At 46.1% G+C, this 25,443-nt stretch overlaps 1 protein-coding gene across 11 annotated transcripts in view; it reads right to left on the bottom strand.

The window, feature by feature from the left end:
- The window catches only part of TRRAP (transformation/transcription domain associated protein), a 117,214-nt gene that overhangs the window by 30,946 nt on the left and 60,825 nt on the right, over positions 1–25,443 (bottom strand). For all 11 annotated transcript variants that reach the window (XM_070484186.1, XM_070484190.1, XM_044747309.2 and 8 more), the window contains 19 exons: positions 25,128–25,394; positions 23,591–23,797; positions 22,560–22,718; positions 22,332–22,463; positions 20,893–21,003; positions 19,566–19,712; positions 17,695–17,908; positions 17,003–17,128; positions 12,463–12,609; positions 11,540–11,742; positions 10,794–10,915; positions 10,253–10,466; positions 7,878–8,057; positions 6,166–6,312; positions 2,818–2,937; positions 2,322–2,609; positions 2,021–2,158; positions 1,246–1,358; positions 649–784 (listed from right to left, as the gene is read on the bottom strand). In XM_070484186.1, the coding sequence (XP_070340287.1) occupies positions 649–784; positions 1,246–1,358; positions 2,021–2,158; positions 2,322–2,609; positions 2,818–2,937; positions 6,166–6,312; positions 7,878–8,057; positions 10,253–10,466; positions 10,794–10,915; positions 11,540–11,742; positions 12,463–12,609; positions 17,003–17,128; positions 17,695–17,908; positions 19,566–19,712; positions 20,893–21,003; positions 22,332–22,463; positions 22,560–22,718; positions 23,591–23,797; positions 25,128–25,394 (3,171 nt within the window). The remainder of the gene's footprint in view (positions 1–648; positions 785–1,245; positions 1,359–2,020; positions 2,159–2,321; positions 2,610–2,817; positions 2,938–6,165; positions 6,313–7,877; positions 8,058–10,252; positions 10,467–10,793; positions 10,916–11,539; positions 11,743–12,462; positions 12,610–17,002; positions 17,129–17,694; positions 17,909–19,565; positions 19,713–20,892; positions 21,004–22,331; positions 22,464–22,559; positions 22,719–23,590; positions 23,798–25,127; positions 25,395–25,443) is intronic.

The raw sequence follows: 25,443 nt of genomic DNA, 5'->3' as shown, positions 1-25,443 counted from the left end.
AGCAGCTTTTGATGCTCCTGCCGGAAGCCTCCCACTGGGGAAAGGGAATTGTACTTCTGCGCCCACTCTCCCATCGTGTCCTAAATGCCTCTGGACGGAGTTTAATTTTTTTAAAACGCGGTGCTCAACCAAGGAGATGACTCAACTACACTGACACTGCACAGTCATCACTTCCGTGAGACATAACACCCCCTGAAGATGACACAGTTTCATTCAACAAACTTTTACCGACAGCAACGAACCTGCCAGGCCCTGGGCTCCTATGACTCACGCTTGCCGTACTCTCTCCCAGCAGCACTTCTGCAAACCGAGTCCACCAATAAAACCGCCTGTTCTTCAAATCTCTCCAGGAACTATTAGTCTGTTTTCTCATAGACTCCAAGGTCTCCACATCTGATACTTATTATTGTAATTGATTGATGAACTAACAACAATTTATAATTGAACTCAAATTTAGGAAAAGTGTTAGAGATAACCAAAAATAACTCTTGCTTCCCAAGAGCTATCTTTCATCTGCCAGAATGCCCAGCTTGTCCTAAGAGTAGCGACGTCTCCAGAGAGTCAGGGCTTTGGCAAAAGGAAGCGCGCAGCTGTGGGGACTGTAACCCGAGAGTGGCGGAGTGGGCAGGAGGCGGAGGGACATCTCACCTGCACCAGCGCCTCCTTCATGGCGGTCCAGTTGGACACCCGCCAAGCGCACTCCAGGACCAGGTACGGGTTTATGTGACCCTTGGACTGGCCGTATTCCGTCAAGGCTTCCCACTGGTTCAACTCCTTAGAGCACCTGGGAGAAGAGGGAGCCAAGAGCAAAGGTTCAGTTACCAACAGATTCAGAGAGGGCCAGGCACAGGCCTTCGCGGTGTTTATTTCCACCTTACAGAGGGAAAAAACTTTTCCCCACACAGAGAGAAGGGAGGGCTTCTGTGGGGGGCTGAGTCTGGCTCCATCTTCCACCTGCCCTCTGGAAGAAACTGCTCCCTGGAGCACCAGGAATGCCCTCCCTCCGGCAAAGAGCGCAGAGCACAGAGCCACGGAGAGGCAGGATCATTTGCTGTTTCCCTAGCAGACACTTCTAATTACTTGAGACTTTTAAGTTCTTCTTAGATTTTTGTCTGTTCTTTTCTCTATGGGGCCATAAAGAAAGTAGCAAAGTCCCCTTTCAAAACGCTCGTTATGAGAAAACTTCAGAGCTTGCACTGGTTCCCGTAACTGATTCTTAAAGACACCAACCGCCGCGCAGCTCACCGGATCCAGTGGTCCTCCCAAAGCTGGTACTCTGGGAAAATAGCGGGGGATGCGTTACTCCGCTCGTGCTCCTTTTTGGCTTTATCCATGGCCTTTTCATAGGATTCTTGTGCCTAAAAAAGTTAATAATGCTTTTAAGCCACTGTTTAACTAGGAACTTTACCACGGCCATCGCTGAATTATTTAGGGCCAGTTGGATCACAGACCTGGGAGTGCCTCATACTCTTCTCTATATCACTGAACACTCGAAATTCTCTATTCACAGACAAGAGAAGAGAGCGGGAGGAGAGCCCAGGGTGTGTAATTCCCCAGACAGAACGGAAGGAGAGACTGCCCAGACCTGCCTCCAAGAGCAGGGCCACAGTCTGTGCCTATGCTTCTGGGGTTTCTGTGGCTCAGTGTCCTACACAGGGCTGAGAAGCTCATCCTGTGACAGTGGCCCACACTACATTGAAAGGACAAGTCCGAGGATTAAAATTTAAACACTAAACGCCATCTACCTGCCATTTCCAACAGGACCAATGACTGCAGATAAAAAGCATCCATATTAGCAACTAACAGGAGAGGATTTAGGACTGGGCTTTAAAAATGTTCGTGTCATATATGTACATTTCTCTTAAATTGAGACACCAATCAAGGGGCCTTCACATGTAGGATAAATGCTTCAAATACAACAGTACACTTCTTATTTAAATGTGAATTCTGACTTGAGGACATTACAGTGAAGAAACACTAGAAACGGCCTTTCATCAGCCAGTCATTCCGCAGCAGCTACCTGCTCGAAGAATCCATGCTGCTCGTAAGCAATAGCGGTCGCCGTCTCCGAGTACTTGCAACGCTTCTGCCACAAACCGGCCCACATGTCTTCCTCTTGTAACAGAGAGTAAAGCTCAGCAAGGGAATCCAGGATCTCCTGAAAACACAGATCATGACTTCTGAGTGCTCAGGACAAAACCTTTTTTTTTCACTAGAGCAACTTCACTGTGTTGTAACGTAAAATCACTTGCAAGAGGTTTACTGAAACCGGGAGGACACTGGCAAAGACGACATAAGGAACGAAATGAGGTGCGGCTCACCTGCTGGGGTGGCGTTATGCTCTCCTGCTCGTAAAATTCTGTCGTTTGCTTCGGCTTGATCTGCAGACTCAGACCTTTCTCAAAAGCCTGGTGCTCCAGCATTAAGGTGGAGCGGAACCAGAGGTTGTGTGTTTTCCCCAAGTATTTCAGGACACAGGGTCTGATGGGAATCGGAGGGACGCACTGGGACATGGCCTCCACGAAGCAGTTGAGTGCGCTGGGCTGGCAGTCCCGCTGCACCTGGTGGCTGCCACTGCACAGGAACGGGCTGATCTCACCAGCCAGAGCCTGCAACCAAAGAGAGCAAATTCAGGTCTTCGTTCACAAGCCAGCACAGCTTGCCTCGCCCACACGGCATCTGGGAGTATTTTGGATAATTCGCTCTTAGATAAGTCAGTAGTTTCCTCATCGTCTGAAACTCAAGATTATTTTCTTTCATAAATACTTCCCAGAAGCTAAAACTATACTTTCCAAAACAGGATAAAAATATACTCACATGCTGCTGTCTGTCAGACAGAATTTTCCACAATCTGGGAAAAAGCTGGACCCACGTCTTTTCTGCCAGCGTTGTGGAAATGTGACACAGCTGGACGAATGCGCTGAGCAGTGCTCCAGTCTACAGAAAGAAGAAAGATGAGTGTAGCTGGGCGCAGGCGGGTGCTAACGATCCTGCCACACAGGTGCCTCAGACCGGTGCTCAGGAGGCACCACTGTCCCTTTCATCATCAGAGACTCCTCCACTTTCAAACTTTCCAACATCTGAGCAGATGTCATGCCAGAGTGAAAACACAGATTCTGAGCGACAGAAACCCACGGCGTGCTTAGCAGCCAAGCACAGACGTGGGTAAGGGGCTCATCAGTGACACATTTACTTTTTTAACCTTTAAGGGCAATTCCTAACATTATTGAGTCCACCATGTCTGAGAAGTATGAACACAATGAAAGTGTAAATGAGAGGTACCCCAGGTGCCATCAAAGCAGAGGCCCCTGGAAACATGAAAGAGAAAATAGAAGCAGCATACATATATGAGGGAAGTTATCTGCCAACAGGTACAATTCTGAGGAACAAATCAAGAAGCGTGAAAGTTCAGAGTCTCTGCAATTGACAGCGGACAAAGATGGAAAACCGACTGGACTGTAACGTACACCCTACGACTGGGACCAGAGCTGGAAACTGAGACCCAAGGGTGTGCCAAATATGCAGATACATTTGATTTTGTCCACAGCTTTGTTGCTTTAGAAAATGTGAATTAGCTGCTAACATTTCTTATCAACAGCCAGGTTTCCAGCATGTGTGAAGCCCATCAGGCCCACGGGGCCCCATCTGGCATCACGCAGCTGGTGTCAAGGGGCTTGGGTTGACGCTTGCAAGCTCATCACAGGGCCTGCTGCCCCCAACATGGAGATAGAGCATCAGGGACACATGAGTCATGATTATGCTTCCCTTTTCCCATAGCAGACCCAAGAAAGGAAATCACCCTCATATTCATGCCTCTATCAAAACGCAAAAATCAGGGGCCGGCCCAGTGGGCGAGTGGCTAAGTTCATGTGCTCCGCTTCCGCAGAGCAGGGTTTGAGGGTTCAGATCTCAGGCACAGATAGCACTGCTCGTCAGGCCATGCTGTGGTGGGGTCCCACATAAAATAAAGGAAGATTGGCATAGATGTTAGCTTAGGGCCAATTTTCCTTACAAAAAGAAAAAAAAAAACCCAAAAATCAAGGATACAAATATGTCAAGGAAAATGGGAGAAAACACTTAAGTGAAGAATATTCCTATTTGACACTCAGGCCTGGTGATCTCATGTAGCTGCTCCCTTCACCCCAGTCACCGGGTCAAGTCAATTTAGCAGAAGCCAAGAGCACTGAAGGGCCACATGTGGTTACACACCAGCCAAACAAATTGCCCTTCTCTAGCCGAGAGCGGGGGACTCCAGAGGGTCCTGGCTCATGCTCATTTACACACTATCACAAAGAGAGGTGAAGAAGCATGAGCACTGCGGTGGCCCAGCAACGCCAGGGAGAACAGAGAGGGGACACTGGCTTCAACAGATTTCCCACACAGAGTAAGACAGTCAATCCTGGGACAAGAGGCTCAGAGCAAAGAGAAAGAGCAGGTGAGCCTGGCGTGAAGGGCCCGCTCAGACGCCTCTCAGTCCCTCTGGACTCGGAAACAAGTCATATAGAGGAGCTGCCTGGCCCCGACCACTGCACAGGGAGACGGGCTTCAGGAATGAAACGGTCAGGGCCCAAACTGTGAATGCAATGCTTTGTAACCCCACCTGGCTGTACAAAAAATATCAACATGAAAACTAACTTCCATAAACACATGGGATAAAGTAACAGGAACTCCAACTCCCGAACACTCCTGGCTGCTTTCTCTCCGCAGCAGCCACCTCTCTGCCTGGCGGAGCACATACTGATTTCACTTCTTTCTGATTATCACTTACTTCCCCACTAGAATGGAGCCCTATGAGGACTGGCTACTCTTGTCTGTTTCCTTCAGTGATATTTCCAGTGCCCAGAACAGTGCCTGGTACATGGTGGGCACTCAATAAATATCCATTGAATGACTAAGTAAGATAAAATGTGAAAAGGGTGAATAAGGACAATGAGACCATAGCCTGAGTAATCTTCCTAAGAAGGGCAGGACTGGAAACGCAGGCCATGATGCCTCAGCTAGAGAGGGCCATGGAGATGCCCGTGGGAACATTCTCCATGTGTGGCCATGTTCACTCTACCCCAACCACAGTCCAGAGGGCAGCAAAGGCCCCACAGGGGATGAGGAGGTGAGCAGCTGTGACCAAGTCAGCCAAGGACAAAATCTAAAGAGGCAGAACCAAACATGGACACTTTTAGCAATGTACTGCTAAAAGGTACCCTGATAGACCTAGCACAGCGAGCTGATCATCAGAGTTGTGCCAAAGCAACCCATGGGTCAGCATCGACATGGTGACTGCTCACGGTGACCATCACCAAGAAAGGCCTTTGGGTTTCGGAATGTGGAGCCACGACCCCTTTCTGGCAGTGAGGGCGGGAGAGATGGGTCTGTGAACGAGAGCATGTCATCCACACACAGAAGGGTGCTCTGTTTCCTGTCCCATACACCAGAAGATCAAGCGTCTTATGTTTACCCAACACCACAATTGTGTCACTTGGATACAAGTCCAAAGTTTGATTTAATGCACAAATTCAGGATAAGTCACCAGAAAAGATTAAATGTAAAGATTATTTGTGATCAGTAGTTTGTTTATAATTTTTTTCACCTAGCTCCTGATATGAACAGAATCATCACTGTTTCTTTGTAATACTCTTCAAAACTAACATGGTATATGGAGCCTTAACTAATTCTCTCAATCGTTACCAAACAATGATCATCCCTCTAACTAGCCTGAGGAATTTTGGAAGCCAGAGCTTCTACCTGGCTTGATCTCAAAACAGATGCCTCAGGAGGTTCCCTCACCAAAGCGGAACTGATGGACCACATGAGCCCATTCTCATTTTCTCCTTTCCTATTGTATTTGAAAGATAATCCAGCAATGTCTCCTCATATGTTTATTTTTAATAAACAATTTCACCATTTATTTCAAGGGATAATAGTGGAGAAAATAACTGTTTTTTCTTATTTTCTCCCACAAGACACTGTAGTTTCTTTCTCAAATCTTTATATAAAATGTGATCCACTTTAGAGTCTCACAGAACTGTAAAGGTTTCAATTGAGATGGGAAAGAAAAGAAGAGTAATCTGTAAAAGAGAACCTTACACTGCTGTGGAAGAATCCTGGTTTGGGATTCAAAATATTCGGGGAAAAAACAACCCCACTCTCCCTCCAAGCTTGCACACTGACCTTCACTTCCCGGAGAGTATCCAGAAATTTGTCGTGTCTGTTGGTTAACATGTGCAGCTGGTTTCCAATGTCTTTTTCAGAAAGTTCTTTGGTTTTGGGTGTGCTGGTCTGATCTCCAGGAGCCAGTTCAATATCTATTTCTACATCCTAAAAAAACAACCACCAACACAAATAAGCAAAACCAAAAGGTCAAATAAAATCCAACAAACACAACTCCTATGTACTTCTGGTTATGTTTTCGGCAAGTAAAATTTTAGTTTCCTGAAAGTTTATAATTATTTAAATAACCTTGAATTCTAAAATAAATAAACAACAATATTAACTAGACCAGACCTATTAATTAATAGACCAGATCTCTCTCTCTTTTTTTAAACGACAGTATGAAGATGTCATTGTTGGGGCCGGCCCCATGGCCGAGAGGTTAAGTTCGTGCACTCTGCTTTGGCGGCCCAGGTTTTCACGGGTTGGGATCCTGGGTGCAGACATGGCACCGCTCATCAAGCCATGCTGAGGCGGCGTCCCACATGCCACAACTAGAAGGATCACAACTACAATATACAACTATGCACTGGGGGGCTTTGGGGAGAAAAAGGAAAAAAAAAAATTCTTAAAATGTCATTGTTTTGTTTTCATGTTTAGTTTATGGAATGCAAAATAAAAAATTATCAACTTTAAACAGTAAAAATAATAAAGATTACTAGGGATTACAGCCTATCATTCCTCAAAACACAATATAGTTGCCTAGCTGCCTTGCCCATTCAGATCATCAGTCAGGGAAAAGAACCTTCTTGATACAAGGTTTTACACAACTCATTCTCAAAGAAGAATAAATCTTATTTCTGTCTGAAGCTTCTGGGAAGTCACCGTCACTAATTCAATCATCAAACTAGCCTCTAAGTTAAGTTATCAATACTTGGTGTGCGCCCTTTAAAACTCAGAAGAATCATTTTCAAGTTGGTAATTAATATCACTCAGGAGAGTTACAGAAAGAAGATCAAATCATCAAATGATCCAGTATTTGGCAACAGTGAGAAAAATTTTACATTCTTATTCCTTAACATAACGAGCAGAAATCCTCCATGAGAGAAGGAACAAACTACCCCTTTTAGAGCAAAGAGGGTGCGCCTCCTCCTTCAATACTGGCTAGTTGTCTTTTAAAACCCAACTCTCCAGAGAGACCGAGCTTCCGAAAGCTAACAACCTAAAGGAAGCACGGCTGAAAGACCTGCATCCGGAGCAGCGTCCGCCACTCCCTCGTGGAGGACCGGAGCCATCAGCACTAAGGCATCGGCCGGCCGGGCCTCCACAGCTGCCCTGCCAGAAGGAGGCGGGTCCGGGAGGTCCCCAGCAGGCCGCTGGGGAGCCAGCTACAGCGACGGTTCTAGTATGGTGTGGTCAGAGCAGTGTTTCCTAATTCAACATGGGCTACTTCTCGCTTGGAAAGAAAAATCACCAAACAGTAAAATCTCCTGTACCAAGCAGCACTGTATCACAATAGCGTGACCAATCTCAAAACTACAGGCATCACAAGATGCTTATCAATTCTAACTTCAAAAAATCGAACTGAATGCAGGTAGCACACTGAGCTTTCATGCAGAGACTGGTTTCAATACACTGCTCTTGCCCTAAAAATATCTAAGGCTGCCATAGAATTCTTCGGCAGAATGGGGTCCTACTGTGAACAGGAGGCAGCGTGCAATCTGGAGCATTACCTCCTCTTTGGACTCGCTGTTCTCTCGCTCCCGCGGCTCCTGCTTGACATGCGTGACCATGGCGAAGGCTGCTCGGTCGTGGCTGTCGGCCAGATTGATGACGTTGGTGATGGATGGGAGCATAGCTCCTTGGCAGCTGGTACCAATGGGAGTGCTCTTCTCACACACAGCCAAAAGAAGCTAGAGAGTTCATGGAAGAGAAGACACACCTAAGACATATGCCTGGCATTTGAGGCGTGTGGACCCACAGTTAACACCTAGCCATCTCGACTGGTCCGCACGTGCTGATGACTGCTGGACACTCCACTCGAGCTGAGACGAAGTGTCTGAACCTCCCTCCCAGACGCCCCTCACCTGTCAGGTACCCCTGACTCCAGGTCTAAGTGTAAGCTCAGCATCTTTCTCCCCTACCAGATGGGCTTCCCCGTCTGTTCTCACAGAGGCACCTCCCAGACAAAGGAGACAGACACCTTTGCTTCATCCATCTGTCTTCCTTCTCCCTCGTCTCCCACACCACATCACCCAGCCCTGCCAGTCTTACCTCCTGAATACCTAGGCAGCTGTCACCTCCCGCCTGGACAGAACCTCCTAACTCATCTCCAGGCTTACTCTTCTCAAATCATGTCCTTCCACACAGCTGAGCCCGGTCTCCCCTCCCCCACCCTCCAACGGCTTCCCACAGCCCTGGGGGAGGGCACGCTCCTCAGCGGGGCTCACATGCTCCTCCCTGATGTAACACCCCACCCCCCCCCGCCACCCCGCGCAGAACACTTCTGTGACCATTCCCCACACCCCAGCATGCTTCGCCACAGGCCTTTGCTCAGGCTGCCCGCCTCCAAGCAAGCTACTCTTGCATTCTTTCGGCATCTATTTACTGAGCACCACTCGGGGCTGTGTGAGGCCTTGGAGATTCACTTGACAACTTCACGGAGATTGTATCCTCTGCCCTCATGGAGCTGAAGTGTCAGAGGGAAGGACAAGACCAACTTCAACACTTAGCTTGCGTGGCAAGAGTGTGGCAAGTTCCAGAACACGAAAGGCCAGTGTGGCTGGAGACTAACGAGTGAGGGAGAGAGGGACAGTATGGGGCTGGAGAGGAGGCAAGGGTCTGGTGACTCGGGGGCCAGCAAGACAGTATTCTGGAGGCTGGACTTTGTGCCGAGTACGATGATGAGGAGCGACATGATCTGCTGTATTCTTCAAGAGCAATGTTTCAACAATAAAGAAAACTGTAGTGGATGGGAGGGCAGATGGGTGCACACCAAGGAAACCGTTCCTGTCATCCTCGTGGGCTATGCTGGTGGCCACAAGAGGGACGCAGAAGAGGGAAGGGAGGGAGGTAAAGGACCTTGAACTAGTGACACCTGGTGAGGGAGCAGATACACAAGACACAGGAGGGCAGGAATAGAGGATTCCGGGCTTGTGCCCTTCAGCCTGCCCCCTCCTCCATCGATTCCCGTGTAGCTGTCCCAGTCAACATCCTTTCACCTCTCTATCTGCAGTACCTGTGCCAGGGCCTGCCACCTAATACCGACCAACAGGTCTCTCGAATGAATGATGAGTAAATCCGGGAACTCTGTCCATTGTGCTGCCATTAGCCAAGTTCCAAATCCATGTGGTGTACAGCACTGAGAAAACTACCTTCACACAAATGGAAATATGCCAACAAGCTCTAACTGAACTACAGTGCCACAACTCCCTTCTTTATCCCCCAAAGAGATTTTCACAACTGTCCATCTCAGTTGTCTCATTAGACAAAGCAACTGGCCACCTAGTTTCATTCATTCTGGGCAAGCATGAGGGTTCCTTGCACAGCATTGGTGACCTGCTATGGGAACCTAAGTTGCCTGGTGTACTAAGTCGGTGATTAAGCCAAGAGTGAGGGCTAGCCAATTTGAACAACAAACAAGAAGTCTTACTACGGTCCTGTTAGAAACGTCACAGAACATCTGACGTACCATCCATGGAAACAGTCCGACCTTTATCACTGGCACTAACTCCTCACTAAGGGATCAGAGCCCAGCACGGTCCGGCTGGCCCGGCCTGGCTGCTCTATCTTCCCACTTTAAGAATGACTACTACTGACAATTATAGTACATTAAATTTTCTATGGCATGTAGACAGAATTTACCGTTTTTATATTTGAAGAAAAATGAATCTTTACCTACAAACTAAGGAATATTAACAACTTTTTGATTAAAGGGCTTCAAACCCACCCAAAAAAAGCTTTAGATGAAAACAGCTTTGCATGATTTTTCTTCCTACTAGAGATCAAGAGCAATTTAATGGTAGAGATCGCTAATCCATCTTAGAGCATGTGAACACCTCCTGGCTTCAGTGTCCCGCCCACAGATGGCGAGCCGAGCCCGGCCTACCTCAATGCACTGCTTGATCCAGAAGTGGTTCCCCATGGCTTCCCAATTCTGGGAACAGGTCACGTACAGCAGGCGCTCGTAGACCCGACGTTTCATAGAGTTGTCAAAAACCTCAAAAAACTTTGCCCTGATGAGTGGCTGAGCACAACGCAGCCCAGAGAGAAAGGCAGGCTCGAGTTTCGCAGTCAGCTCACTGCCAGACAGCGTCTCATCTCTGGAAGTGAAAGAGTAACACTGAGACAGGACAGCTACACCACATGGCCGGACAGCAGACGCCGCAGCCCGCCAAGCAGAAAACACATGGATACCAACTTTCTGAAACGCCACCATGAAAGCCAAGAGTATCTTACAAATCTCTGTAGGCTGATGCAGCATTTGAGCCAAAGGCTCATTAATGACGTCAAAATATGTTACGTGATTTAGTATTTAAATGAATATTTAAATTTCAGGTATAACTAAAAGATTAAAAAGACATGTTACTTGGGTCAGTCAGAAAACACCTTATGGATCAATATATGCAATATTTGATTGATGCAATTACCTGTAGACATAGTTAACAAGGTCTAAAAACTGGGCATTTAATTCAAGGTCTTCCGGAAAACGCTTTTCTATGTAGGTCATCATTTTCACAAGCAAAATGGACTTCTCCCGGAGTGTAGGTGTCTGTACAAATTTTTTTTTAAAAGAAAAGGTCAATCACTTCTATTTGAAAAGACACATTCAAAAGTATTCAGCAATCTGCTCTATTATTTTTTCAGCTCCTACAATTTTGTCAAGTGAAGTAAGACAAGGTCATTTCTAAACAGAACAGTCAAAGTCGGCTCCGGCTGTCTTCGGAGCTTACCGTCGAGACAGAGGCTGATGGCGTTTCCTAGTGGATGCAGCTCACTTTGAAGAAAAAGCAACTCAATTATGAAACAAATCAAAGTTTGCAAGCAGCTTACTGAGTTAGATAACAGTCCCTCATCATGAGTAGTACTGCTATTATTAGGCTCACCTTCACCACCTTAAAAGATTAACAAGTAACGTTCATTCAACATTTTCACAAAAGTAAAACCGCATTAAGATAAATGACCAGTTATCTCAAGTTTCTACTTAAAATCTGTTAAGCACAGTGAGAAAAATCCATCTGAATGGACTTGCAGGAAAGATACTGTGAATACGAATACGGGAGAGAAAAATGTTTTGCTTGAGACTCTTAAGATGGAAGAGCTGAGAAAGTGACATCTGAACTTTCCTTCCGTGCAAAGGAAGGTCACCTGCTAGAGCACTCTCCTTGCAGCTCACCTGATTGGCTGCCATCGGTGAGTTGTTCTTAACCCATTCTTCCACAATCTTCACCACGGCCCGGAGGATTTTGGCATCCGGCGATTTCTCAATGAGGGAGGTCAGGATGGCCTGGATAAAGCTCTTCCTCATCTCCATGCTCATCACAGCCAGGCGCGTTTTCACCAGCTCCAGACTCAGCATCACCAGCTCGCTTGTTCCCGCTGTGGGAGAAAGAGCAGGCACCCAGCCGTCTCTACAAAGGCACGTCAGCAGGCGACCCCTTCCCGTCGTGCGGCATGTTGGACTCTGCCCATTTCCCCCGCAAATATTTTCCACAGCGACGAGGGCTCTGGGATTCAGTGCCTCATCGCCTTCTCACTACCCCACCTTGCAGGGGCGGCCCTCTAAGAGCCTTCCACGAGGGAGGAGCTGACGGGACCAGGGCCGGCAGCCCAGGGTACAGCCCAGCCCCGAAGTCACGCTCACGGCACTTGTGTTCAAGATGTATCTAGCAGCAGTGCCAACCACAGCTCCTTGCCCCAAACCAACAGACCACAGATCCCTGGAGCCCACTGCTTAGGTCTAGAACGTCTGACTTAATTCTTTTTCAGAAGTAACAGCTCTGATTCAGCAATCCGTTTTAAAGCAAAATCATTACATAACTCTCATTCAGTGGTGAATGTTCCACATAAATGTCCAACCATTTAAAAACTTCTTCATTCTTGAATTCACAAATTTTAAAAGTTCATTTTAAAAATGAGTCTCATCTTGGTTTTTTAAACGAAATGCTCAGAACCTCTTTGATACGAGCAAATGATAAATTTCATAAAAATAGGCACACTCATGCCTGCTTTAGAATTCAAGCACATAGCTGGCACCATTTAGGTGTTAAAGTTTGAGGAAAAAACATGGGGCGGGGCTGGGGGCACTAAGTTTCTCACCTGCAGTTGCTTCCGCGCCGCCCGACGCTGCCTGTGGATTTAAATGCTCTCGGACCATCTTCTGCAGGGAGCGCATAAAAACCGAGATCAGCCTGTCTATGTAGCTCGGGTTGTTGCTGCAGGCCGACTTGAGGATCATAAGGGTCCCTAAAAGGTAGACGTTGACAGGTTTTTTCAGACAAGTTAAAAACAACTGAGCAGTTTTAATAGATGCAAAAATTCTAAACAAAATTTTGGCAACCAGAATTCAGCAATTCATCAAAAGAATCATACATCAGGATCAGGTGGGATTCACACCAGGGACACAGGGATGGTTCAACATCCGCAAATCAATCAACGTGATACACCACATCAACAAACTGAGGAATAAAAGCCACATGATCATCTCAATAGATGCAGAGAAGGCATTTGACAAGATCCAACAGCCATTTATGATAAAAAATCTGAACAAAATGGGCAAAGAAGGAAACTACCACAACATAATAAAGGCCATATACGACAAACCCATAGCCAACATCATACTCAATGGGCAAAAACTGAACCCCATCCCCCTGAAAACAGGAACGAGACAAGGATGCCCTCTATCACCACTCTTATTTAACATAGTACTGGAGGTCCTGGCCAGAGCAATCAGGCAAGAAAAAGGAATAAAAGGAATCCAAATAGGGAGGGAAGAAGTGAAACTCTCGCTGTTCGCAGACGACATGATCTTATATATAGAAAACCCCAAAGAATCCATTGGAAAACTGTTAGAAGTAATCAACAACTACAGCAAAGTTGCGGGGTATAAAATCAATTTGCATAAATCAGTAGCATTTCTATACTCCAGTAATGAACCAACAGAAAAAGAACTCAAGAATACAATACCATTCACAATCGCAACAAAAAGAACAAAATACCTTGGGGTAAATTTAACTAAGGCAGTGAAGGACCTATATAATGAAAATTACAAGGCCTTTCTGAGAGAATTGGATGACGACATAAGGAGATGGAAAGACATTCCATGTACATGGATTGGAAGAATAAACATAGTTAAAATGTCCATTCTACCTAAAGCAATCTACAGATTCAACGCCATCCCAATCAGAATCCCAATGACATTCTTTACAGAATTAGAACAAAGAATCCTAAAATTCATATGGGGCAACAAAAGACCCCGAATTTCTAAAGCAATCCTGAGAAAAAAGAACAAAACGGGAGGCATCACAATCCCTGACTTCAAAACATACTACAAAGCTACAGTAATCAAAACAGCATGGTACTGGTACAAAAACAGGTGCACAGATCAATGGAACAGAATTGAAAGCCCAGAAATAAAACCACACATCTATGGACAGCTTATCTTTGACAAAGGAGCTGAGGGCATAGAATGGAGAAAAGAAAGTCTTTTCAACAAATGGTGCTGGGAAAACTGGAAAGCCATATGTAAAAGCATGAAAATTGACCATTCTTTTTCACCATTCACAAAAATAAACTCAAAATGGATTAAAGACCTAAAGGTGAGACCTGAAACCATAAGCCTTCTGGAAGAAAACGTAGGCAGTACACTCTTTGACATCAGTATTAAAAGGATCTTTTCGGACACCATGCCTTCTCAGAGAAGGGAAACAATAGAAAGAATAAACAAATGGGACTTCATCAGATTAAAGAGCTTCTTCAAGGCAAATGAAAACAGGATTGAAACAAAAAAACAACCCACTAACTGGGAAAAAATATTTGCAAGTCATATATCTGACAAAGGCTTAATATCCTTAATATATAAAGAACTCTCACAACTCAACCACAAAACATCAAACAACCCAATCAAAAAATGGGCTGGAGACATGAACAGACATTTCTCCAAAGAAGATATACGAATGGCCAATAGGCACATGAAAAGATGCTCATCATCGCTGATCATCAGGGAAATGCAAATCAAAACTACACTAAGATATCACCTTACACCCGTTAGAATGACAAAAATATCTAAAACTAATAGCAACAAATGTTGGAGAGGTTGTGGAGAAAAAGGAACCCTCATACACTGCTGGTGGGAATGCAAACTGGTGCAGCCACTATGGAAAATAGTATGGAGATTCCTCAAAAAATTAAAAATAGAACTACCATACGATCCAGCCATCCCACCACTGGGTATTTATCCAAAGAGCCTGAAGTCAGCAATCCCAAAAGTCCTGTGCACCCCAATGTTTACTGCAGCACTGTTTACAATAGCCAAGACGTGGAAGCAACCTAAGTGCCCATCAACAGACGAATGGATAAAGAAGATGTGGTACATATATACAATGGAATACTACTCAGCTGCAAAACAGAACAAAATCATTCCATTTGCAATAACATGGATGGACCTTGAGAGAATTATGTTAACTGAAATAAGCCAGCGAGAGAAAGATAATCTGTGTATGACTCCACTCATATGAGGAATTTAAAATTATGGACCAAGAACAGTTTAGTGGCTACCAGTGGAAAGGTGGGGTGGGGGTGGGCACAAAGGGTGAAGTGGTGCACCTACAACACGACTGACAAACATTAATGTACAACTGAAATTTCACAAGATTGTAACCTATCATTAACTCAATTAAAAAAAAAAAAAACAACTGAGCAGTTTTAAAAAGTGTGCTATTTAAAATGTTTAAAAATGTGCCGTTTCTCACAAAAGTAGAGATTAATCCCAAATGTCAACGTTACAAGCTTTCATATGGCATATACTACACTGTGAAGCACTCTATTTTCACTCCTAATTCTTAATTCACGATCGGCATCATCAGGCATGAGAAGTGATTCTGGGGCTTCAGTGGAAACATTCTGCCCTTCAGTTCCGGATTTTATCGTTAGGTGATGGCAAACCACCCTAAGTGAAGTTTTTGGTCCCACCATATGTTTGGGGGGAAAAAAGGGAAGAAAGTCCTTTCTGTGTTTATCTAGATTATTTAGACATGACAAATATTTTAGAAGTTAATTTGCACCTAATTCTGAAAAAGTGCAGAAGATCAATAAAAATCAGCAAAACTAACATCAGAACATGAACACTGAATCTATGAAAAAACAATTTTACGTTTCATAACTGGCATTTTTATAAATATCTTGACGCTGAGCTACACATCAAATTTTAAATTTGTACTAGTGGCTTACATCATAGAACAATAAAAGGGGATTTATGTGCCATTTACGGTTGTTATCAACCTAGATTTGGAAAATTCCAGGCGTGCTCTGTGGAAAGGCTGATTCTCAGGAGAGCAGTCAACGTATGGACAATGTGATTCCACAAGTAACTACTGACACTCGGTGATAATGACGACGAATATGGGGAACGTGCTCTGGCTGTTCCCGAGGAGACGTCAGTAATGGAGGCCGGGCTCTGGCATGGCGAGAACCGTGTGGCCACCTCTCCAGGCCACTCGCCCAGAGGCTGCCCCCGGTCTGCTGTCACCCTTAAAGGAGGGAAGCAACGGTGGCCAGCTCTTCTCAAAGAGAGGCCTCTGGAGAATTAACAAGACAAGAGTTCAAGCTACGCTGTGATGGAAGCGAGGTTGTAAAGCAGGATCTACCGTATGATCCCACTTAAAAAAAAGTCACACAAGTATTCCTCGCTATCCAAATCTATCTAGTTCCAGAAGAGAGACAGCAAGCTTGGCTAATGAGGGACCATTTTAACCAAATTTATCTGGCTCCTGACTTTCAGATAGCGAGTAGCAAGAGTTTGGAGAGCACGAAATTCATTAAAAGATAATGTAATCAGTGTGCAAATGCAGACACAAGTGTTTGCACAGCAAGAGCTATCTGTATATGTATCTACACGTGTGCAGAAAAAAGACAGACTCACCAAAATGTTAAGAGTGACTGTTACTAAATAGAGAGGCTTACAGGTAACTTTTATTTAGCTTTCCTTCATTTGTATTTTCAAAGTTGCATATAACGAATATGTAATAAAGGAGAAAAATTTTCAGAGCTGCCAACCGCAAGTCTAATCCCACTTAGAGATGTGAGTTTCACAACAAGCGGAGTAAGTAGCTTCACATTTGACTTCCCGGCACCTGGAGGCCAAAGCCATCCAGCTGCCCCGGTCACCTGAGAAACTGGCCCCTTCCACGTGGTGCAGCCAGAGCCTCACCAAGCAGACGGGCACTAGCTCTTGCCTTGTGAGCGGCTTACGACAGGTGAACACACTGTGAAAGGCACTAATTCTACATATTTGTACACTGCGTCAGCAGCATCTCTGTATTTAGTGTAAAACTGGGTCAGCAGGACCCACATAACATGGAGCAATTCCTCTCACAGCCAAATCCTGCATCTGAGGCTGAGGCGGGAAGATGAGAGGAAGCACTGATATTGGGCGGGGTGGGGGTCGTTCACCTCAAGGACCACAGGGGACTGTGGCCTTGTGTGCACCAGGCCACACACAGACACCCTCAACAACTCATCAGCTCAAAGCTCCTCCCAACGTCTTGAGCCTTTCCCCAAAGCCAAGCTCATCCGGCAAGCACAGACAGATGGATGCTGAACTGGACCACTGCCGGGAAAATCAAGACAGACGCACACTCACCGAAGAGCTGGGAGGGATTGGCGTTGGTGGCCTTCTCATAGTTGGTGAGTCCTTCATAGATGACCTTCCCAACGGCCGCGTAGAGGCACTCCAGCTCTTCGTACTTGGAGGCCACACTGGAAGTGCCTGAAAAGGGAGTGAGAACCTGAGCTCCGTGGTCTGGCTCTCAGGCCTGTCCAGGCACCGGGACGTTCAGTACCCTCACACCAGGACTGAGCCTTAGTGGCTGGGCTCTGCGGTGACCGGCTCAGGCACGTCTCTCACAGGATGAGGTGCTCATCTCCGGGCCATTCCTATTTTATGGAGCTAAGTGACAACCTTTTCTCTCACCACACCTTACCTGAGCACACTCTAAATACACTTGTTTACAATGTGCCAAAATTTGATCTTGTCAACTGTTCAACATTTGACAAAATACTTTGACCTAACTTCCCTTTAAATACGTCAAGGGAACAGCAACGTTTAGCTGATGAAGAACTGCATTTCCAAAGCAGACAAAAAACATAACGTGATGGCTACTGCCATTAAGTTTTTATGTCAAAATTTTTTTTAAAGAATGGCTGAAAGTACAAAGGAAAGTGGGATGACAAAACGCTCAATATAGTGATTGGAGGATGAGCACACTCAGACAACAAGCTTTGTGCCCACCCATCCCCTCGGAAAGCAAGGCACCGGTGGAGAAGGTCACATACTCGGCTCTGTGGGGAAAATGCTCATCAGCCGTGAGAGGAGGCTGTGGACCGCTCGCAAGACTTTGGTGTTCCCACACGTCATACAGGCCGCGACTCCACGCTGCAGGGGTTTGAAGCTACTGAGGATGGCCGGAGACTGGAGAACAGTCAGCAAGAAACTCAGCACCTCCAGTCCCGTGCAAATATTTCCATAGTTAACTTGATTAGGCTGCTCCTGGAAAAGAGAACACGGGCCACACCAGATGAAATAAAGACTCCAGTGCACTGAATTACAGACACATAAATCTGGCAAAATTTAAAACAATGTGCCATTAGGTATTTGGAAACGAGGTAAAAAACCACTGAAGAATGAATATATAATACATCTAAAAACATGTGACCACCAAGTTTTATTAATACAGGATTTCATAATGATTCTTTTAATAAATTTGCTTTAAATATTTAGTCATCTTTTTAAAAGCTCATGAAAATTATTAATATTCAATACTAAAATTGTGAAAATCACTAAAATCTGGTCTAAAAAGGCAATTACTGCAATGAATTTTGCTAGTCTTCTTTCATCTTTTTGGTTAAAATACAAATACCGCTCTGAAAGAAAGTATCTTTGAAATTGTGTATCATGAAATCAATCTAATAGATGATACCAGCATTAAAAAAAGAAAAAACTGAATGAAATAGAAAACAGAGTGCATGGTTTGTAGTAAAGCTAAGTAGAGCTTCATGAAACTTTTGTTTCTGTGGCTTAGACACACAGGTGCCTGGTATATGTGCCATGCATATGCACTGGGTTCTGAGGCAAAATCTCTCACTTACTATGGATTATGGGAAAAAGGTGAAGTTCCCTGTGAGCACGGCACATTGCTTTAAGAAAATGTCAGCCTGTTAAGTGACAGACGCTGTCAACTTATAGCCAAGCTTGATTCAACTGTGCCTGCACTTGACAGGAAAGTAATTTGACCTTTCAAAGCGAAAAAGAGGAAGGAAACCCACAGAAAATCGAGACGTTAGGCACCAAACCAGACCCCAAGCATGTGCAGCAGATTTAGGGAGCCCAATCCCACTGTTTTCATAGCACAGGTAAGCTTTGGAACCTTTCAAAAAACTTAAGCAACAATGTTAGTTTTTGCAATGCAAAATAAATGCTTACAATAGGTTTCCAACCTCCAGAAACTTATAGGATCATCAGAAAATCATAGTATCATTTTTTTATTTATTTTGAGGAGTATTAGCCCTGAGCTAACTACTGCCAATCCTCCTCTTTTTGCTGAGGAAGCCTGGCCCTGAGCTAACATCCATGCCCATCTTCCTCTACTTTATATGTGGGACGCCTGCCGCAGCATGGCTTGCCAAGCAGTGCCATGTCCACACCCGGGATGGGGACCGGCGAACCCGGGCCACCAAAGCAGAACGCGCGCACTTAACCGCTGCGCCACTGGGCCGGCCCCAGTATCATGGTTTTTACAGAAACAAAACAAAAAACCCCAGCAAATAATCAGCATTTGGGGCTATTTGATACCTGACTAAACAGTGCTCAATAACAAGTTATATGTCCATCTGTTTTAAAAATTCAAGTTTATTTTAAAGGATATTGCGTAAGTCAACTAAAAAGGTTTACACTAAGCTAGCCAATAAGTCAGTTTAAGAAATGAGACTTTGAAAAGCAAGAGAACTATGTTTTCAAAACGCCTAACTGTAGTTGGGGCTGGGAGTAGAGCTGAAGTTTCAAACCCATTTCCAAGAGCGACACTCCCTCCTCCTTACCAGTGGCCCGAAGATGAAGTGAGGGGCCATGACTGGCTAAGGGAATGGACAAGTGGGGTTCGGCGGCCCAGCCCCGGGCCCAGGAGAGAGCGGCAGACCCGCACACTCACCACGCTCATCAGCAGCTTGTCGAACCACTGCAGTTTGAGCTCGGACTTGGACCACATGTCCGGTCGCAAGGCGGTCTTCAGGAGAGTGACACAGCGACGAGAAAGCACCTCCCCGGGAGACCCCGCCGTGTTGGTATTGTCGTTAACCTGGAAATTCACGTTCAAGCCCACATTCCGCTGTGTACATGTTTACAGTCATTCTCGTGACACTGCTGCTCGCCTGTGCCCCACACCCTCGCATCCCAGCTCTCCCCGTCGCGGCCACCTCCTCTCCCACCCGACTCGACTCAGCGTCTCTGGGTCACTGGAGCCCCCGCCCTTGCAGTGGGTCAGTCTGCACTCATTTGTGTGATTAGTGCCAGGAGGCTCCCCGAGAGCAGGGCCTGAGGTCCTGCCCACTGGACCCCCAGGCTGTGCCTGGCACACTGCGGCACACAAGAAAGTACTGCATGAACAGTTCAGATTCTTTTAAGTACTTGGAAATCCTCAATAGTATTGCAAAATACACTATTTTGTTCAGTAATTATAAAAGCTTAAGATTCCCAAATTAAAAAATATACTTATGAAAATTTCATTTACAACGTTTTTTGAAATATAAAAATGAAAATTTTCAGAAATGGATTCCCAAGAACTCTAATGAGAATATATTTTGATTTGAATGGTAAGTAAACACAAGTTATAAAGCATTTAAATCACTAAATGTTGTATATAATTTATGTAGGTTGCATCACCCCAGGACCTTTATGAGAGAGGTAATTTGGAAGTTAAATAATTTACCCAAGATAACAGAACTACCATGTTTTGCCAAAGCCAAGATGCTTCTAATCATAAGATACATGGTTAATTTATAACTGCTAAAAGAAAAAATGTTTTTAAAAAGTCATATCAATTATAAGACACAGGCAGATTTCAGAAATACTAGCATTTCAGGAAATCAATGGAATATGGTACAAAAGTGACTAAACTAGTTCTCAGACCCTGTCTTTTTTTTTTCCTCCTGAGGAAGACTAGCCCTCGGCTAACATTTGCTGCCAATTCTCCTCTTTTTGCTGAGGAAGACTGGCCCTGAGCTAACACCCGTGCCCGTCTTCCTCTATTTTATACGTCGGACGCCTGCCACATATAAGTGATGTGTAGGTCCATGCCAGGGATCTGAACCAGCAAACTCCAGGCCACCAAAGTGGAGCATGAGAACTTAACTATTGTGCCACCGGGCGGGCCTGTCTATGTCTTTTTTGACTAAACTGTCACAGATAATCTTCTGGAGTCTACTAAGTAGTACTCGTTCTGAAGAATCCCTAACGTTAAGACACTCAGGATGCCGCACCTGACAGGCCACTCGGATGAGGAAGTTCACCACGGTGTCTGTGTGCTGCTTATCGATGGGCTTGGACAGGAGGGAGTCCGCTCCAGGCAGCGACTGGCTCCTCCCGAACACCTAGAACGGGCAGGAGGAGCAGCTCAAGAGCGCGTTCCCCACAGGGCGCTGACCGTGCAGCCAGCTAACAGTACCAGTCCTCTCAGGGGCTGACACGACTCTGGGCGCCAGGGACACCAGAGGCAGGGGCGGCCTCCGCAGACAAGGAGTAAACAAAGTAACGGGTCATGTGCTCAAGACGGAAAGGGGGTGTGCTCCAGGAAGTTAAAGGGTGACATCAAAGTAGCTCGTCAGCCTGAGAGGCAGCCACCACGAGGAGAGAGGAGAGAGAGAAGGCTGCTCCAGGTGAGGACAAGTGCCAGTGGACATGTCCTGAGTGAGCAGAGAAGCTGGGGCACTTCTGAAGCAGAGGAAAGGCCTGTGTGGCTGGAGCATCGTGCACAAGGGACAGGAGGCCACCCACAGGGCCAGGTCACGCAGGCCTGAGAGGCCATGGTCAAGGGGAGGGCTTGGTGAGGGCAAAGACCTCATGGTTTGTAAAGTTTTGATTTTGAAATGATAACATTCACAAGAAGTTACAAAAACAGTACAGAAGTCCATGTACCCTTCACCCAGCTTCCCCGACTTACATTTTGAAAAGAAAGTTTTTTGGCACTCTGTTTTGTGAAAAATGTATCAAAGAGGGACAAAAGCAGAAGGAGTGAAGAACTGGGAGGCAGTGTCAGGAATCCGGGCAAGGCGGTGGGGCTTGGACCACGATGGTGAGGGCGGCGACGAGAGAGGCGGGTGGTATTGGTGGCTGGGTGACAGGGCTTGCTCTCCACCAGAAGTGCGGAGAGAAGTAAAGGGATAAATTGCAGAGGGCTCCAGGGTTCTAAGGTGAGCACAGGGTGGAGGCAGGAGCCGCATATTCTGGAGGAATGGTGAGGGGTTGGGGGAGAGTTCAACTTAGGCATACAGAGTGACAGGGCCGCCACCTCTGCAAGGGGTGAGGAGAGTGAGCACCCCAGGGCTCTCTTGGCGGCCGCCCTCCAAACAAAACAGGACACACTGTCTTCGTAAAAACTGAACACAACATGGGAGCATGTTCTCAATTAATTTTTTTACCTCAAAGAGTTTCTCTTGATGCCTTTCTGCAGGGCATTAACCATTACCATGGGAACTCTGTGGCTTTAAGTGGGCGCACAGGAAAGCGTGTCTGCTAACTTGGGAAGCACCTCTAGCGAGGAACATGTTTCTATCTGTGGAGCGCAGCCTCTCCCGGTTGTCCCTCTGGCACGGTGCTGGGCACTGAACCCACATTCAAAGTTTTACTAAATGAACGAACTTCCACGAGGAAGCGCAGAACCTGTGAAAGCAAGCCCGCCGGCGCGTGCACACAGCCTTACCGCGCTGATGGCTCCCGTGGCCGTCCGAAAGCGCTTCACCTCCTGCGCGGAGTCTACCGACAGGCCTCTTTTAATGGATGTGACAGAGGTGACTCCCTCTCCACTGGAATTTGGGTCCATATCTGAATCCGGCTTAAAAAACACGCACACACATTTGATTCGACTGATTTCTAGGGAGGAGTATAGGGAACACAACCAGGGACAACACGAGAGGGTCGACACCCCTACCTGCTGGTCCTTGATCCTCTGCAACTCCCACTTGATGACGACTTCAGACAGGTCCACGGCCAGCCTCCTTTGCTCAATGGTGACGCTGGGTGTGAAGCCCAACCTCTGCATGGCGCTGACCATGTGCTGCACCAAGTGATGGCGCACCGGGTAGTACACCTGCGGGGGGGCCAGTGTCACATGGGGATGCTGCACCGTGATTCCGGGACGTACACACACATATGCACACACACACACACACACACACCCTACCCAACTTACCCCCTACCCACCTTGGCCCCAACACACACACGACCCAAATTCCTGCTCAAGAATTCTGAATCGTAACTTAAGCAAGGAAATTCTCACTGTCCTATGTAAGTCTATGTGTGTTTATCACCCACCCCACCCCGGTTAAGTCTATTTTGGCCTTTTAGTACCATGTTTAAAAAAATATTGAAACTGAATTCTCCTTAGGTAGTCAGGTCTAGTCACATGGATCAACCTTTAGACTTGATGTCATAAAAATTTAGCCATACCAAGAAGCAAATTTCCAATTCTGAAAGAGCTGTCTGTAAAAGAATTAGCTTTCAACTCAATCCTTTCTCCTCTGCCCAAAACTACGAGAAATATTTACATATGAATAAATCCAACAAAGTGGGTGATTTGGCTAGAGGAGGTGCCAGTGACATGAACAAATTTCCAAGACAAGTTATCAAAATCGAAAGTTAACAATGATGAGCTCCCAAAGTAACAACTCACCTGCATTCACTGTCCGCTGAGCAGTTACAAGAAAAACGCAGTCTTAGACAGAAACAAGCACACACCTGAGACACAGTCTCTAAACTACAGCAACTCCCATGCTGATAAAGTCACACACACACACACACACACACACACACACACACACACATACATGTAGTAATCAATGGACCAGAAATACCTTTACTAGAAGATGAATGACCACCTTATTGCAGGAAATGAAAGAGGCACAAGTTCAAAGCAGATGCCTGAAAACGCATTACACACCCATCTACAGCATTTCCACAAACCTTAAAATGCTGCACTATCAAGTGCAAAATATGAACCAGCTGAGGGACCGTGTGTCCCTCCTCCACGATGATCTTCCTTGTCCAGTGGGTCAGCATCTGGTGCCCATCCTCCATTCTGGCAGGTACTGCCGGAGTCAAAATAGCCATCGCTTGTCTCACAATTGCTCGAGCTTCCATTGCATGGGCCTTGAGAAGACTGTGAAAAACCTAAAACGGGAAAGAGATTCTTAAATAAGAATGAAGGCTTTAAAAAACAAGATAAAAATCACTTAGAACCAAGGCAGAGTATTTTTGCAGAACAATTTTTTAAAAACTCCTAAGGCGCTCTTATTAGGAAGCAGTTAGCTGCTTTCTCTTTCATTAAGTTTTGATCAATGAACACGTTCATTCTAATATTGCTGAGCACCTACTCTGTGCCATGCTAGGCTAGGGTGGAGTACACAAAGATGAGTAAGACATAGCTCCTTCAGGGCAGGGATCGCGTGTCTAGTACAAGTAGTCGGAAATGAGTTGAGGTACACGCAGCATGGAGAATGTAGTGAACAGGACCACTGTCAGAGGCAGTCTTGCAAGAGGTCAAGTGAGAGCCGAAGGCCTGATGTAATTAAGGTCATGGGAACACAAAGACCACCCAATTGCTACTGAGCATGGTGGGGACAGGAAGGGTGTTGGAAACAACAGGACTTGCCCACGCCTGGACGCTGGGGAGAACAAGAGGGCATCACAGGCAGCCCCCCAGCTATCTGGCTGGGACAACTGGGGGAGAGCGAGGCCAATCAGAGACTTTATTTCTATCTCAAGCACCTGTGGGAGGTGCTATCTGAGAGGCCACTGGCTTTATCTGGGTCTGGGGTTTGGCACCACAGAAGTTCACAAGAGGGAGTGATCAGAGAAAAATAATGAGGAGTGACTCACAAAATAGAACAGAAGCGATCACTTATCAGCAATCACTTAACAGGACAGAAAGGCTGAGCAGTTAAGTGTATCATTACCTGTAATTCTTGCACGGAGACAGTAAACTAAATCACCAAGGGCCACAGAACGCGTACATGGAAGAAATGAAACTCAAAACCCGGGATGCCTGACATCAAAGCCTAACCCACTGAGAGACACAAGGAAGACATGCTTGAGCTCGTCAACGCAGCAGAGGGCTGACAGGACGAAGGTTCAAAAGTACCTACTCCCTTTAGCTAAGGAGTGGGCTGGGCCCTTGACCAAAACATTGTCAACGGAACAGCTGACTGGAAGGCAGAACGCAATGCGTAAAGGAGCGTGAGTGGACAAAGGAGGCATTTTGTTGTTTCAAAAGCAAGGCTGCAGAGGAACGAGAGAGCAGGGCAGTGACCAGAGAGGAAGGAGAGAAGGAGTAATCACGAGAGGCCTCACTGCGTTTATAGGATGGCAGAGACACGCATTTTTAAAAGGTACTGGGAAAAGAAAACAGGAAAGGGAAGTTGTGATCATACGAGGGAGCAATGTGTACATGTTAGAAATACATGTGAACGTCACGTGGACAGGAGGGAGCCTCGCAAAGTACCTGAAGGACAATTTTCTTGTGTATTGCAAACTTGGCAATGATGTGTGCCAGAAGCAAGTGTCCGCTATATTTGCAAGCGGGATCCACACAGGCCTTGGAGAGCAGGCAGGGCCATGCAAAAGTCATGAGGCGGCGCAGCTTGCTGTTGCGGTTCTTGTTGTTGTCGTGGATGTGGTGGGGAGCGTGCTCCACCAGCAGCGTGGCATACTGCAGAAGGTAAATCCTCAGGGAGTCCAGCATGTCCGCCTGCTTCTCCGGGTCAAGGACCTGCCGAGAAAGAGAAGCAGAAAGGAACTCAGTTCTGATTTTGAATTGT

Source organism: Equus asinus, chromosome 14 (genome assembly GCF_041296235.1).
Source record: "Equus asinus isolate D_3611 breed Donkey chromosome 14, EquAss-T2T_v2, whole genome shotgun sequence".
NCBI classification, from domain to species: Eukaryota; Metazoa; Chordata; class Mammalia; order Perissodactyla; family Equidae; genus Equus; species Equus asinus.
This window is presented reverse-complemented; position numbering and strand designations above follow the sequence as displayed.